At 49.6% G+C, this 16,323-nt stretch overlaps 1 protein-coding gene across 1 annotated transcript in view; it reads right to left on the bottom strand.

Moving 5' to 3' along the window:
* Positions 1-2,000: 2,000 nt before the first annotated feature.
* Positions 2,001-16,323, bottom strand: part of Wscd2 (WSC domain containing 2) — a 90,078-nt gene continuing 75,755 nt past the window's right edge. Inside the window, exons 8-9 of the mRNA XM_021186873.2 lie at positions 14,137-14,337; positions 2,001-3,899 (exon numbers count right to left, since the gene is read on the bottom strand). Of these exons, the coding sequence (XP_021042532.1) occupies positions 3,547-3,899; positions 14,137-14,337 (554 nt within the window). The 3' untranslated portion in view covers positions 2,001-3,546. The remainder of the gene's footprint in view (positions 3,900-14,136; positions 14,338-16,323) is intronic.

Below are 16,323 nucleotides of genomic sequence, written 5' to 3'. Positions count from 1 at the left end.
ATGAGGATGAGGTTGGAGAGGAGGACAGTGAGGAGAATGGAGAGGAGAATGGAGAGAAGGACGGTGAGGAGGATGGAGAGGACAGTGAGGAGGATGAGGAGGACAGAGAGGAGGACTTTGAGGACGATGGAGAAAGGCAGAGTGGACAGTTGGGGCAGGCAGAATGGAAAGGGACAACAGAGCAGCTGGGGGAAGTCAGACCTCAAAGAGGGGAATCAGGGCTTTAAGGCAAAAAGGAGGAAGGATGAGAAAGAAAACAGAGAAGCAAGGAGGCTGGTCCTAGGAGGAGCTGCCTGCATCCCCCCCCCTTCCTCTCCCCTCCCTCACTGGATGCAGCCGCCTCCAGGGCGCCTGGGAAAACCTGGAATTGATTCCCATAATCAGTCTTATTCTACGTAAATCTGGGAGTCACTGTGGGAAGACAGCAGGATCCAGCCTGGATGACCCCCAGTTCTCAGCTAATGTCTACACTGCTATCCCCGTGAGAGTCTTAGCCCTGGAATCAATGTCCATTGAACCGCAGCAGTCTCTGCGGTTCATAGGGGCCACCGGGGGCCTCGCTCCCCTTCCCCAATGCTCTCTGTGAACTCTGCAGAGATGTAGAGTTCTTTTTAAAATAATTTTAGCAGTCAGGATTCTCTCATGCTACTTTCTTTACTTTCCTTTTTTTTTTTTAATTTGTAAAGATTTATTTATTTCATGCATAAGAGTACACTGTAGCTGTGTTGTAAGTCATCATGTGGTTGCTGGGAATTGAATTCAGGACCTCTGCTCACTCCAGCCCCGCTTGCTTCCGCCCAAAGATTTATTTATTATTATAAAGAAGTACACTGTAGCTGTCTTCAGACAGCACCAGAAGAGGACATCAGATCTCATTATGGGATGGTTGTGAGCCACCATGTGGTTGCTGGGAGTTGAACTCAGGAAGGGCAGTCAATGTTCTTAACCACTGAGCCACCTCTCCAGCCCGAGATGGAGAGTTCTTAAGTCCTTGTATTTTAGCCTCTGAAACAGGACACACAGGGCCTGTGGTGGACTGGTGGTAATTCATGCTCAGGAAGTATGTGTGAGGTTTGTTTGTTTGTTTGTTTGTTTGAAGCTACTTTTGTTCCTCCCAAGTCTGAAATATAAAGACTTGATTCCAGATGGCTGCAGGAAAGGCAGGCATTGGTTGTGGTGACAGGCGCTTTCCGCCCAGCCTCACCCCTGGCTATGGACTTGGGACATCGGGAAGGGAGTGGGAGGCAGGTGCTTCATGGTCCCTGAGACAAGAATCCAGGCCAGCTTGATGTCACATGGCTTCCTTCACTGGGAACAGGTGGGTGAAGGCAGCCTCGGGGACATAGATGGGATTTAGGTTCAAAGTTAGAATCTAGGATTGGTCAGCTCAGGTTCAAGGGTCTAGGATCGAGAGGGGCCTCTGACGGGTCAGACTTGGTTTAACACTGGCACCTGACTTGGTCCGGGGGCCCAGATAAGCTCAGTCACCCAGCATGGCCTCCATGAACAGCGTTCCCTCCCTCAGGGACTGACACTGAAGTCCTTCTTTCTGGCTCCTCCTGCTTTGGTGGCCCCAGGAAGCCCCTCCCTGCTTTCTCTTGACCCATCTCAGCTGCCCCATTCCCTCACTTCCCACAAGACATTAAAAGCTCCTCCTCCCTCTGACTGGGTAAGTCTCTGGTCACAGCCTTTCCCACAGAAGGCCCAGTCTGGTTGGTGACAGAAGCCAGGTGGAGGTTTATTGACGGAGATGGCGAACTGGGGGGCTCCCCTACTTCAGAGACAGTGTACAGCAGCCACACAGGGTTTCGGCCACTCACATACACAGAATAGACATCTCCCACAGACACTCTCGTCCACACCTGTGCATGATAAACCCAGAGTATTACACACACACACACACACACACACACACACACACACACACACACCAGAGGAAACACCCCCATGTGTGAACACACCATACACAACAGGGCAGCCAGTTAGCAACAAAACTCTTTTAATGATAGTGTTGACCTGAGGAATCTTCGAACAGAAAGTTCGTGACCAGAGGAGGCCACTTGCAAAGAACTGGCCCAGGTTCTGGACCCAGAGTCTCTCAGAGAGCGCTGACCTCCAAGCAGGAGGGGAGGCCAGGCCCTCTACTGCCCAGTGAAAAGAAAACTAGAAATTAGTCTGGGGCGGGGGAAACACCGTACAAAATACATTCAGAGCCCCCTTGGCTGAGCCCTGGGGTGGTCCAAACCCTCCGGATGAGGGCGTTGGGAAAGGAAAGCCGGTCCTTCTTTTTGTGTGGCCAGCGTCCAAGGGGCAGAATGTCTTGGTCATATTCCTCTTAAAAAAATATATCTCTCTTTTCACGAACCTTCTCCGGGTTCCTTGGCTAGGTGGGATCGAGTGTTTGTTTGCCCCGCACCCCCCAAGGCTGCGGGAGGGGGTGGGGGCGGGGCTGCTCCGGACAGGAGAGCGAGGGGGAGGGGCTGTGACTATGGCTTTTTGCGTTTATGTAATGGGAACGGTGAAGGGGCTGGAGGGGAAGCCAGAGGGATCCGAGGTGAGGGGAGACGGGATCCTGGATGCATGCTTCCTAAAATGTGATCAGTGACTCGAGTCAGAAATCCTTTGGTGTCTCAGCGTCGTCGAGAAAGAGCAGCGGCATAATGGGAATGGAGAGCCAGTCTTTACTGGGGACTCTGAGGAGTCTCCAGTGGGGGCTGACCCTGTCGGGTTACAAGCAAGGGAAAGGAGGCTGATGGCTTAGAGGGTAGGGGACAGTTTGGGGTGTGGCTCCCTCTGAGTTGGAGCACTTTTGTTCCCTGCCCTGGGTAGTAAAGGACTCCCTGGTTAAGGGATCAGTCCGGGCAGTGTAAGATAGCCATTTCAAGCCCCACCCTGCAAAGATGGGTCCTCTGGGGCTTCCCTATGTGGCACATGGCCAACCAACCTGTTGGGTTGGGGTTTTTTGGTACCTAAGGGACTTTGGAAGAAGGATCAAGAACCCCAACGTCACCCCCACCCCCAAGACACGACAGCATGAGCAGACAGGACAGGGTGGCCATCCTGGAGGTGGGACAACACCCGGCTTGGGCCTCTTATGTGCTTTAGCCTCGGGGCAGCTCCCACTGTGATGCCAGAGCACCAGTCTCCTTGTACCTCAGAAGTCAGACGCCCAAGGGCACGGAGACAGGTCCCAGCCGGCTGTCTGTCACACAGAGGTGGCCTGAGAGAGATCAGAAAGCCGGTGCTTGCTCAGGGGAAGAGGCAGAGGCCCACACAGTCAGAACAGGGTCACTGCTTGCAAAATGTCCATCAGCTGCCACAGCCAGACCCTCCCAACTTCTGTCAGATTATCCTCTCCTTTCTCCCACCACCTCCCACCACCGGCAGGGACTGGGACACCCCAAACCAGGCAGTCTCCTCCTCCCGAGACCGCGGAGGGGCCTTTCTGAAGGCAGGCAGAAGTTCTGGGGCTGTCTTTGTGCCAGAGGGAAGCCAGATCTTTGAAGCCAAGGGGCACCAGATGCTGGGTTCCTCCCTGGCTGCCCATCATCTTGGGCCATAGGCGTCAGGCACCCCAGTGAGGTTGCGGCTACGCAGCGCCGTGTCCACCATTCGGATATAGGCGGCAATGGTCCTGCGCATCTCGGCTGTGTAAGGGTCATACTCCAGCTTGCGCAGCCCCGAGCGCTTGAAGTTGCCGTCCTTCTGGCTCTCCACGCACAGCAGCCGATCCTCCCTGACCGCCACGCCCAGCAGGCTGACCATGCGGCCCAGCTGCGTAAACAAGTCCTGCTTCAGGTCCTCGAAGTGCACCACCAGGACGGTCTTGCCAAACTTGAGCCAGTCCAGCGTGTGCGTGGCCCACCACGGGGCATAGTTCCTCACGAACTCGGGCCACTCTGCGGAGAGAGCAGAGCGTCAGCCTGCCACTAGATAGATGGGCAGATGACAGACCTTCCAGACGCCTGAAACCCACGTGTGCTTTCTTGGGTAACACACCCCTGGCTGGTGCCTGGTTCACTACAGGCACAGCCCTATACACAGATAGAACCACAGCCTGCAAACAGAGACCACAAAACTGTGGAGGCACAGAGATGCAGGGTTATACTGGAAGGGTTGGGGAACAGAAGAGCGCTGGCTTGCCAAGAGCTCGCTTGCCGAGATTGCTAGAAGCTCCGTGTTTGGACCTCAAGGAGAAGCTGTATGGGCAGAGACTGTAGTTCTGTGGGGAGGTTGGAATGTTGCAGATCCAGGGGCTAATTAGCTTACCTTGGGCTAGGTCTAGACCCCTGGAACACCTAGGTAGTGACAATTTTGGTTTCTTTAGGAATATAAGCATCTGTTTTTGCTTTAATTCCAGGTGCGGGTAGGGGGCTGCTTCCGACTGTCTACAGCAGCCGTCTTATGATCTGCCTCGTGCCCTAGCAGGCCGATCATCTTGCCAGCTGCAGATGGTTTCTGCAATTGTGTGACACTGGGGGATTCTGGGGACTTTTCAGAGGGTGGATAAATGCTGGGGCTTAGAGTGGGGAGGGTTGTCGGTTGTGATTTGTTGAGTAGTCGTGCATAAAAGAGGAGAAAGAAAAAATACATAAAAATAAATAAAAAGGAGAAAGGAAAAAATAAAAAATAAAAAAAGGAGAAAGAAGAAAAATTTGGATTCTAATGGCAAAGATCTAGGGGTCCTAAGAAACTTGACACCCCTAATCAGCAGGAATTAGTTTAACCATAATAATATCCTTTTTCTTTCCCCTCTTGTCTTCTTTTCTTTTTCTCTCTGGTGTTAGGGGTTGAAAGGGTGGAAGAAAAAACAGAACCCACGATGCAGCAAAGACCGGCTGCACAGCTTGCTCTTACCCACCTGTCTGTTGGAACTAACACCCCCTGACTAATAGAAATCTTTTGGAATCTATTAACAGACAAGACAGGGGCTGGCGAGGTGGCTCAGTGGGTTATCTGCTCTTCTGTAGGTCCCAATCCCAGCAAGCACATGGTGGCTCACAACCACCCGTAATGAGAGCTGACGGCCTCTTCTGGTGCATCTGAAGAGAGCTACAGTGTACTTATGGATAATAATAAATAAATCTTTGGGCCAGAGTGAGCAGAGGTTCTAAATACAATTCCCAACAACCATCTGTACAACTACAGTGCACTCATATACATAAAAATAAGTAATTAAATCTTTAAAACAAACAAGACAGGTAGCTCCTACCAGCCCCAAGGCTAAGAATGTTATCAGTCAGCACCTTGGGCCTATAGAAAGGCTTTTTCTGTCTTGTGGTATCCGCCTCTTTTAAACTGCCTGGGTTCATGGCTTTGTTTTGTTAAACTACAAACACTTCATGAACCTGCTTCCCCATTGGATCACAGAATCTGGAGTAACCTACATTCGAGTTTCTGGGCCACAGACACTCACTGGCTTCAGAATAAGCTCTCTCACATTCCCTTTAAGATGAGAGCTATGGTTTTTATGTCATCAGATATGGTGACATGTTAGGTTCCAAACAACGGCCCACTTTCCACCAGGGGAATCGCCTGGATCCATTGAGCCCTAGCTGTCTGGTTTTGTTTCCTCAGCTGGGTGGTTGGTTGGCGAGTCCTGTCTGGGGCTCCTGACCTCCCCTGGTTTTGTGGACAGCCTATTTGTCTGTTCTGAGCTGGTTACAGATCACACTTTGAGAGGTATCTTTCTTTGTCTGCTTTTAAAGTATTTGTTTTAAAGTATCTGCTCTGAGTGCTTGTTTGAAAGGTTTTGGTCTAACCTTTGGTTTGGGTTGTTTGCACTCAGAATTCTAAAGACATTTTAGATCCGGCTGTTTAGCTTGTTTTTTCGGTATTTCTAGTTTGCGTGTGAAACTCTGAGGGGATTTTGGTTTGTGTTTTACCTTGGTTTTCCTCGCCTTTGAAATGTTTTGGTTTGTTAACTTTTGGCCTTTGTTTCCTGACTCCTCCTCAAACGGTTAATTCTGCCTTTATTTTTCTGCTACTTCTCCTGTGACCTTTAGCTTAAGAGTTTTTTTTTTTTTTTTTTTGGTTTTTNGAGACAGGGTTTCTCTGTATAGCCCTGGCTGTCCTGGAACTCACTTGGTAGACCAGGCTGGCCTCGAACTCAGAAATCCACCTGCCTCTGCCTCCCGAGTGCTGGGATTAAAGGCGTGCGCCACCACGCTCCGCAGCTTAAGATTTTTATGATCATCTGATGTTACAGCCCCTGGAGACAAGAGGGACCCGTTCCCTCCTACCCCACTCGACCTCACCCCAATGTGTGCTGGAGTCAGGGGGAACACTTCATGGCATTTTTTGTTAGGGTGTTTTTTGTTTTTGTTTTGAGACAGAGTTTCTCTGTGTAGCTGTGGCTGACCTGAAACTTGCTCTGTAGACCTGGCTGGCTTCAAACCCGGAGATCCACCTGCCTCTGCCTCCCGAGGGCTGGGATATTGGCTCTTTGGGAAAGATACATAGGGAGGTTTGGTCACCACCTGTCTGAGTTCCTTCATGTTTGTGTAAACATGTAGGATAACCACAGACCCAGTGGGATACAACTGACCCAAAAACACACTCCCTAGATAGTGTAGACAAGGTGATTTTTCAGGAGAAAACGGAGAGGGAGAGGGAGTGGGGGAGGGGGCGGGGGCAGAACCAGGCCTCCAGAAAGGAGGAAGTGCCTGCAGACAGATGGCCATCTGGTCCTCTAAGCTCTGTGGCTTGGTGCATGATGATTGCTGACTAACTTGCAAGCCTTGCACTTGTGGGGTGGAGGCGGGGGCGGGTTAGACTAAAGGTGACCAAGGCACTTTTCCTCCTCCAGGTTTAGGTTTTGCGCTTAGCCAAAGTCCTAGGCAATAAACGTCTTTAAAAAAAAAAAAAAAATCACAGATCGGCAACCGCTTTAACTAAAACATAAAAGGCTCTCCAAAACGTGATCAAATTGGTAACTCAGAATAGTAAGGAGCTCTTAGAGTCATGTGAGTTAAAGTCAATGCAAACAAACAAGCCCCCCCAAGACAAAAAAAACCCCAAAAACCCAACAAACAAAACAAAATAAAACAACCCCCACCCCCAAAAACAAAATCTACCCCAAGCCAAACAAACCCAAACCCAAAAATTAAACCCCCAAACAAAAACCCTCTACCTCCACCTCCACCTCCACCTCTCTAGAGAGATTTATGTCAAAACCAAGGCAAACTCCAAAATAGCCTACCTTCCTTTCCCTGGTCTGAGCAGCTTGTTTTCCTTTAACTCTCATGCTTACGGTTAAGGGTCCTCCTTTCAGCCTTAAAGCCCAAAATCTCAGCTTGGCCTGAGCTTGGGGGGACTCCTCAGGCTATTAAAATAACCAAATGTCTGTGGCCCCTCTCCAGCACTCCTGGGAACTTAAGCTGAGACCCATTTTCAGGGGGAGTTTCCTGTGAGGTCTTGTGTTCCTCTGCTTCCACGGGTCTACCAAGAAACTCTCTAGATGTCTTGAGTGGCCCTGACACAAACATAGACATTTCTCAGACCCACTCAGCTCTGCCCCTGGGTCATTTGGAGTAACATATGGCTTTTCTGGGCATCGTCATCATAAAACTTGATCCCCCGAGTGACCAGTCTGGCAGAAATGAAGATATTCTCAAGAGATACGTGTGTGTCAGTCCGACTAATAGACTGTGAAACAAAGGACCCTAAGGGTATAGGAGTTCCCCTAGGAGTGAAGGGTTGCCAGCTGGAGGGGAAGTGTCTCACTGAGAGACTACAGAGAGTTCTGGTAACATTGTAACAACTTATAGACAAGTCTGAAGCCCAGACAAAGACAGTGACCAGACTGCTCACTCCTCTCAGGTTTTATTTCAGGTCCCTAAAGACAGTTTTGAGGAGTTTGCCAGATCGCATTGCCCCCCTACCCAGTGTGACCACATCAACTAAATCTCCTTTTTCTTCTTTTAATGGCTCTTTAAATGGTTTTATATCTTTAAAAAAGATTTATTATTATTATTATTATTAGTAGTAGTAGTAGTAGTAGTAATAGTAGTAAATACACTGTAGCTGTCTTCAGACACACAAGAGGGTGTCAGATCTCATTACAGAAGGTTGTGAGCCACCATGTGGTTGCTGGGATTTGAACTAAGGTCCTTTGGAAGAGCAGTCAATATTCTTAACCGCTGAGCCATCTCTCCAGCCCCGGTCATATATCTTTCTTTGGGACAATTAGCATGTCTTCATATTTAAACATTTAAACAACATGGATAACTATAATAACAAGATATGATTCTGATGAAGATGTTACCTCCTTGGTCCTTATCAGTGTAGGCTATGAAGTAACTATGACATAATCTCTCCTTTCTAGCATACATTTTTTTCTAGTGACAGTTGCTGCTCTCCCCCAACCCTGCCCTCCTCCATCCAGTCCCACCCTGTCCCAGACACAGCTCTTTATCTCAGAGATTAAAAAGCTAGCTCGTGTCTGTGCTTTCGATATGTCTTGTTTATATATCAGTATTTATATGCATACCAACACATCAGGAATAGTTTTGAGCACCACTGTCTCTTTAAAAGCAAAGGAACAAAAATAAGCAGGTGTGTGTGTGTGTGTGTGTGTGGTGTGTGTGTGTGGTGTGTGTGTTCAAGATCTGTACCTTGGCAAACCCAATGTGGGAGAAAACCCTAAATTTGTATTTTTTGAATTGTCATTTTAAAAACTTACTTTGAGGTTTGCATAGAGATTTTTAGAGTTTACATATCTTTTTATTTATTTATTTTTTTGGTTTTTTGAGACAGGGTTTCTCTGTGCAGCCCTGGCTGTCCTGGAACTCACTCTGTAGACCAGGCTGGCCTCGAACTCAGAAATCTGCCTGCCTTTGCCTCCCAAGTGCTGGGATTAAAGGCGTGCACCACCACGCCCGGCTTTCATATCTTCTTAATGTGCTACATCGTAATTAGATATTTAAAGGAATTATTTGACTCTTTTTAATTAAAAAGAGTTATAAAGTCATGAATGCTAAGCTCTGTTGTACCCTGTATGCCTTATACTTTTGATGCTTGGAAAAGGCCAATAAAAGTAAATGCTTTTTCCATCAGTGACAACCAAAACCAAAAGTTACACAAAAACAAAACACTTCAAGGTACTTGTCAGAGCGGCTTAAATCTCTAACAAATATTTCATTTAAATTCAGTCAGTGTCCTTTACCTGGGTTTATAACTATTGGATATCGAAGATTCCTTATGTCCTGTGGTTTACATTACAGCCTCCTGAACTTCCTTTTCAAATTACCTTATTAAAATTGTTTTCTAAATTTTGTAATAATCATAAGATCAAAATATGTCACAAAAGGATTGTTTAAAAAATGGATACGGTTATAACGAGGTTAAAATAATATTGAAGCTATAAAACTTAAGGTCAACTCAATACCCTGAGATAAAATTGATGCTTAATTCTGTATACTTTTTGAAGTATCGATTTGTTCTTAGTAATCAAAAAAAAAACCAAAACACTTAAAACAACAATAACAAACCCTTTGTTTATCCTTTGACTCAACGGACATTTAAATCTGGGATTAAATATTCCCCAACTGAACAAAGCCTTTGTATTTTGAATAGTCAGTCATTGCTTTAATCATTTAAAAATTATTTAGAGAGTTATGTCAATCTGGAATGTTCCTACTAAATTCAATAATGGTTGTAAGACTTTTTGATGAACATTTACATTTGTTTATTCAATTTGGACTATTAGTTAATGAATAACACATAGTATTGTAAAAGACTTTGAATTTAGTTATCCTATTTAAAAGTTACAGAGCCTTCCTCAAAGGATAAACTAGATGATTTCATAAACTGAAAGAAAGAAAGAAAGAAAAAAAAGATACCACATCAAAGACTCTATTCTGATGAAAAGATCAGGCCTGTATCTAAGTACTTCCAACATACTCCCAGACTACATACTATGAACATTTTATAAAACTTATATAAAATTGTTTTCAGGACAGGGTTTCTCTGTGTAGCCCTGGCTAGCTTAGAACTTGCTCTGTAGACCAGGCTGGCCTCAAACTCAAGAGATCCACCTGCCTTGACTCCTGAATGCTGGGATTAAAGGCATGTGCCACCATGCCTAGCCTTATAAAATAGGTTTGTGGTATATATAATTTAAATATAAATTATTCATTCCATAGGTCTATGATTTCCATTAGCACACTAATTAAAAAGGTGTATCGCTGGATTGTATTTTCACTATATAGATGCAGGCAGGAGTTAACTCTACCCAGTCTCCACGGGTATCTATCACTACCTTGCCATCGTTTAACAGAATGGGAAACTGAGGCAGAGAATAAACGAGGGGCTCTTTAGGATCACTTAGAAAGAAAGGCAGAGCAGGATCTGGGAAGTCTGGCTGGCTGCACCTAGTGGGACTTTTACTACCAAGGTGTTGTAAGCAAGGTCAGCCTGCTCACAGGGACTGGTGGGCTGTAAACAGGGCGTGGCCTGGAGCTCACTCTGGCCTGAGCCCTGCGGTTGTTCAATACTCTGCTGCTGATTGATCTCAAGTATGACGTCATCGTCGCCCGGGGGGGGGGGCTCACACAGGCTTCCTTTGGGCTCCGCAGGTCTCCTCCTTCCTCCTGATCACAGGGCGAGCCATTACGGTGTGGTCACCCTGCTTACGCGTCTGTCTTCACGGCAGCCTGAGCCCTTCGGGGTAGGGTTAGGATTGTTGTTAAGTTTCTTGTTGTGGTCTCTCTACTCAAACTGTCATGGACTGTCTCTTCTTGGGGGCTCGTCAACCCTCTTGCTATGTGATAGAAAGTCACCTGACTGGGAGGGTGCCTTAGATAGGTTATGTATGTCATGTATGGCATGATCTTAGGGGTAGGTGTAGAGCAGATCTCAGGGAGAGCTGCTGAGGCTCAGGCGGAAGAGAAGCCGGGAGCCGGCCAAAGGTGGGCAGCACCGGGATGCTGCAAACAGCCTCCACGCAGCAGTGAAGAGCTGGAGAATTCTAAATGGCAGCACACTGAGGGGCTTACATGGCAGAGGGTGCAGTTCTCCTCAGGCCCTCTAGAGGGAGCAGCGCATGACAGACCGGTGGTGAGTCTCTCCAGCTTGGTTGGGGACCTTACAAGCCTCCTCAATCCTATCCCCTTGCTAGGCGACAGATCCTGACCAACCACCCCATAGGAAACTACCGTATGCTCATCACCAGGAGGGAAACTGAGGCCCAGACAGGTTAAAGTGAACTGATCCCACAGCAGGGAAACACCATCCAGTCCACCCTGTCTTACACTCTGGTCCTGATTCTCCCCTGCCACCACCAGCCTTATCCCCACTCCTTCCCACAGCCTGATACCCAGCAGGAGCTGGGGGGTGGGGGTGGGGGAAGAGTCGCTGCTGAACTAAATTGAAATTTCCAACAGCTAAATTGCACCGCGGTGAAGGGCTGCTGTTCCTGACAGAACACATCGGAGCTGTCCTTAGACGCCCCTCCCAGCCCCTTCCTGGAACCCCGCGGCTGCTTGAGAAATATTTATGCTGACGACAGGTTATTTTTTATTCTTCAAATAGATTATTCACAAGGCAGCTGACTAATTGGGCCCGTACTGTTATAATGGGTTAGGACCAGATGTATCTGGGAGATTAGGAAAACTTTAAGCATACACAGGGGCCCCTTCCCTCTCCTTCAGCCTGTCCCTAGTTCTGAGTCACCTCCCGGTAGGTATCCGTGGTGACTCAGGACAGCTATTAACATCCCAGAAGAACCCCTAGGTGAGGTCACCTAGCACCCCACAGGTCTAGACTTCAGGTGAAGCCACATGTGACCCTCTTGAAGACATTTGCCTGGTGTGTCAAGATGAGCGTCTGATCATATCGCCTGCAGCTCTTGTTCTGGGGAAGCTGCCTCTCTATCTGCTGTGTCCTTTACAAACTCTGGGTGCTGGCTGAGACATGGGGCCTGTCTATAGATGACTCTGTAGCCAGGTGCCCGGGGCTGGAGACCCTGCTCTTCTCCACCCGCACTGGGTGATCTCGTTGGTACTATTTATTCTTTGGGTTTCCAGGCACTACTTTGCAAATGGGCAGCCTCGATATCTTAGGATGATAAGCTTTGCAAAGATCCCCAGGAAGTACCAGGTGCAGAAGAGTAACTGCGGCTTATGACAATCCCTGCTGATGGTAGCTCCCAGCTTTTCCCGAGACTCCCCACATGTGCCTTCCTGCTGGCCTGAGTCCCCCACAAAACCATAGCAGCTCCCTGAGTTCTCCGTTACCAGATGCGCACCCACACTATTCCACCCCCCAACCCCCACCCCTCAAAGCTCCTAAAGGACTCCATTGCAAAGGAGAACAGAAACAAAAGCCTTTCGCTAGCTCAGGGCTCCTGGTAATAATCGATCAGCACCCACAAGTCTGGAAATAAAGGCACCCCAGGAGCCGCAGGGTGCCCCTGGTCTGTGCACAGCCCGGCGGTCTTCACTCCAGCTTCTTGTCGTCAGGAGGAACCAGACCCTGATTAATGGTTTCTTGGTGCCAGTTCCCCACGGAGTCATTAAACACAGGATCTGTTTCATTAAACAGATCCAGGACAATTCACCTTGTGTAATCATATCACATAAAATTTCGCCTCCGTCCTGCTCCAGAGGGGCTGTAAAATTAATGTTATAGAATGAAAGTCGTGGGGGTGGGGAGGTTCACTCATCTCTAATGAGGAAAGGACAGGACCACAGTGACTGGACACATACGGCGGCTATGTGGCCCAGGTCAGGGTGTCCCAAAGCAGGTCTCAAAACCTTTGAGAGCATTGGAGGCCCTGAGAAATTTGGTTGGACACAGACCCTTAAGTTTCCCAGGTGACACTACCACAGCTGGTCCCCAGCCACACATGAGCAGTAAGGGTTACAGGCAGTGAAACGTGTGTGTGTGTGTGTGTGTGTGTGTGTGTGTGTGTGTGTGTGTGTGTAAGGCCTCCAAAGGCTTGCAAAAATGGAGGTCTCTGGGCAAGTCTGGAGTGGAGCCTGGTGATTTTATTTGCATTGCTAATGAGTCCCCAGTTGTCCTGGTGTCTAGGGTGTCCAAGGAGAGGAATGGGTGGGTGGGGTGGAGAATGGGGGCCCTGGTTTCTGTGGAGAGCGCTCTTGACCTGAGAGGGGTCTCTGGGGCTAATGTCGCCCCAGTATGAGATGAATGTAGACTGATCCTCCACTAGCCCTCTGTTGGTTTTGAGTTTGACTTGGTGTTGGTCTAGGGGTTCAGGGGTCTTAAATAAGGAAACAGAGGCTAGCACGGTGGCTGCTGGGGGAGTGGGGATGTGGAGGTTGGTGTGGGGTTGTCTATCAGTTCCTGGGTTGGGATCCCAGTTCAGAAGACCTGGAGTGCGTACCAAGCCCTATACACCCCGCCACAGGAGCAGTTTCTCCCTAGTTCCTGGAAGGCTTGACAGAGAGGGGTTGCTCAGTGACCATTTGATAACCGCCCCCCTGCCTCCTTCTCTCAGACCCCAGGAAGCCTGGGAAGGCGAGAGCTGGCTAGCTTGGCCGCTGTGTATCCCAGTGACCTGAGTGGTCTTTGCCTGTTTCCTCATTAGTAGAGAGAGAACCAGGGTTCTCAGCTCAGTCCGGGCTGGGTTTGAATTCTGTGTTCCCAGCCCCTGTCTGCTCATTGGCACAGGCCTCTTCACCTAGCCAGGGAAGAGCATGGGGCCCTGCTCGCCGTGACTCCAGTGGATCACTGGTCTCTCTGAATGCGTCAGGGTCACTACAGTGATAACTGGACACACAGCCAGCCATAGGCTCACACCACCACATAGGCTGGAGCTGGACACAGGCAGTGCCATATCCAGGAGAGGACCCACAAACGTGGCAATCCATGCCAGCTGGGTTCGACTAGCAGTGCCTCGTGAAAATCCATGCCATCTGGGTTCGACTAGCAGTGCCTCTGTCACTGTAGGGAGACCCCTAGCTGCTGGGGAGAGGGTGAACCACCCAGGCTCTTGCACCCCACAATTTTATCCCACCCCCCAAGTCCAGAAAGTTAGAATCCTTAGCTCCTGGGCTTTATGTGTGGCCCTCGGGTGCCTCTGCTGCTCAGAACTGCTACTTTGCACACCTCTCTTAAGAGCTCCTTGCAGGCTATCCCACACTCCACACTGTCCCAGCCCCTCCCTCCTGTCACCTTTGCCTTTCCAGTGGGCGTGGGCAGCAAAGCCTATGTGGCCTCCATATTTGCGGTTGAACTCAGCCATGAGGGCCTTGTAGGGATTGCGGATGAGCAGAATGGCTGCGTCGAAGGCCTCGATCTCCTTCTGGCCGCTCTCGTGGGTCTTGATGCAGATGGTCCGCCCACTTCGCCAGTGGTCCCGCTCACCTTTGAACCCTGTGCCCAACCGGATCGGAGAAGTTAGAAGCTGGGGAGGTGGGGGTGTGGTAAGAAGAGCACTTGCAAGTCCTCATGTGCGCGTGCGCGCACACACACACACACTTGTGCACCGCCTCAGGCTTCCTCACCGGCTTCTTCACTCAGCCCTTCCTTCCTTCCTGTGTGTATTCTGAGCACCTGCGGGCAGGTTTTTATCAATGGTCCTGACGTTCACTGAGGCACATGGACGATGGGGTGTGGAGCCTCATGCCACACTTCCCTCAGACAAGGACTTCCCACCTGAGGCCTTCATTTTTGTCTACACCGAGATCCATTCTCTCACAGGCTCAACAATAGGGAGATACAGGTAGTGTGTAAGAACCCAACACCCTCAGAGGAGAAAACAGGTTCCCAGAATCATGGCCTCAGGTCTAGCTGTGTCGGCATACACCTGATATCCCCATGCTGGAGATGGCCCTGAGGTCTAAGCCATCCTGATTATAGTGTGGGACTCCGATCTCCAGAAACCCAAACCAACAACCCAACCCACACGGTAAAGAAAACTTCCCAGCACCTGAAGGAAGGCATTCATGATGTAACCAACAGTGACAGTATGGAAAGTCACTTCCCTGTCTCAGGGAGACCGGAGATGCTGTGTCTTGCATACCATCATGGTGTCAACCTAGCGCGACACTGTGGGGATTGAAAATAAACCACGCTGGTGGAAAAATACCTACTCCAGAGTCTAAATGTTCAGTAGACTGGAGTGGTGCCATTTGCCAGAACATCTGCCAGAGGAATTTTATGTCCCTAAGGAGGGACAGCAGGCTGGGCTTCTCTGAGGAATGTTGTTGAATTCCCTCACCAGAGCCCCTGCCCCCTGCCCTGTTTTCTAACAGACCCATCAGCTCCACTACACAGACATGGAAAATTGAAATATCACTTTTTAGAGTCACCGAATCAGTTGTCTACGTATCTGGGGGAGCATGTGACTCTCAGGCACCAATGAGCCACTGGACAACTGCTCCAAGCCCTGGCCTCAGAGCTGCAGAAAAATATGTTTTCCCTTGTGTCTCTCCAACATCACAGGTTAGGTGTGCCTTGGAGCAGTGTCCGAGGTCCCCGCCTGTCATTATCTGGTTGTGTTTTTGGGAGACCTCTGTGTGCTCTGACTCCTCCTGTTCTAAATAAAGAGTCTCAGGACAGGGAGAGCCTGAGCCCAGACTCCATTGCTCTCCGAAGCTAGGAGGGAGCTGGGGCGAGGGCCAGAACAGGGGTCAAGGCAGCTGCTTCACCTCCCCTCTTTCAAGCCATTGAGGGAGAGCAAGACCTCAGAACCCTCTCGATGTGTCTGCAAAGCAGGGTTCACTGAACTTGACACAGGAGGAGAAAACCCTTTAGTCCCTGGCCCCCGTGATCCGAGGGGGTCCTTTCTCTGAGGGCAGAGCCTGTGTAGCCAAGGCAGTGAGGATGAGCTTACCCACAATGCCTGACCTGTTCCTAGCCACCAGCTCAAAAGGACAGCACAGATCCAGTTCTGCTGAAGGTCTGGGCTCAAACCCTGATAGGAGCCTTACACATAGTAGGCGCTACCTCACATAGTAAGTGCTGATTAAATGAGTTGAGAAACCCAAACCAAAACCAGAGAGCTGGGTGGAGCCATCTCTGGGCTGGTGGTCCTGGGTCCTATAAGAGAGCAGGCTGAGCAAGTCACGGGGAGCAAGCCAGTAAGCAGCGCCCCTCCATGGCCTCTGCATCAGCTCCTGCCCCTTTCCTGAGTTGATTTTGGTCAGTGTTTATTACAGAAAGTGAAAGCAAACTAGGAAGCCTGCTCCTACACCCCCGCCCGGGCCCCTACACCCCCGCCCGGGCCCCTACACCCCCGCCCGGGCCCCTACACCCCCCGCCCGGCCCCTACACCCCCACCCAGACCCCTACACCCCCGCCCGGGCCCCTACACCCCCACCCAGACCCCTACACCCCCGCCCGGGCCCCTACACCCCC

The sequence above is a fragment of the Mus pahari genome, chromosome 23 (assembly GCF_900095145.1).
Source record: "Mus pahari chromosome 23, PAHARI_EIJ_v1.1, whole genome shotgun sequence".
In the NCBI taxonomy this organism is placed as follows: domain Eukaryota; kingdom Metazoa; phylum Chordata; class Mammalia; order Rodentia; family Muridae; genus Mus; species Mus pahari.
This window is presented reverse-complemented; position numbering and strand designations above follow the sequence as displayed.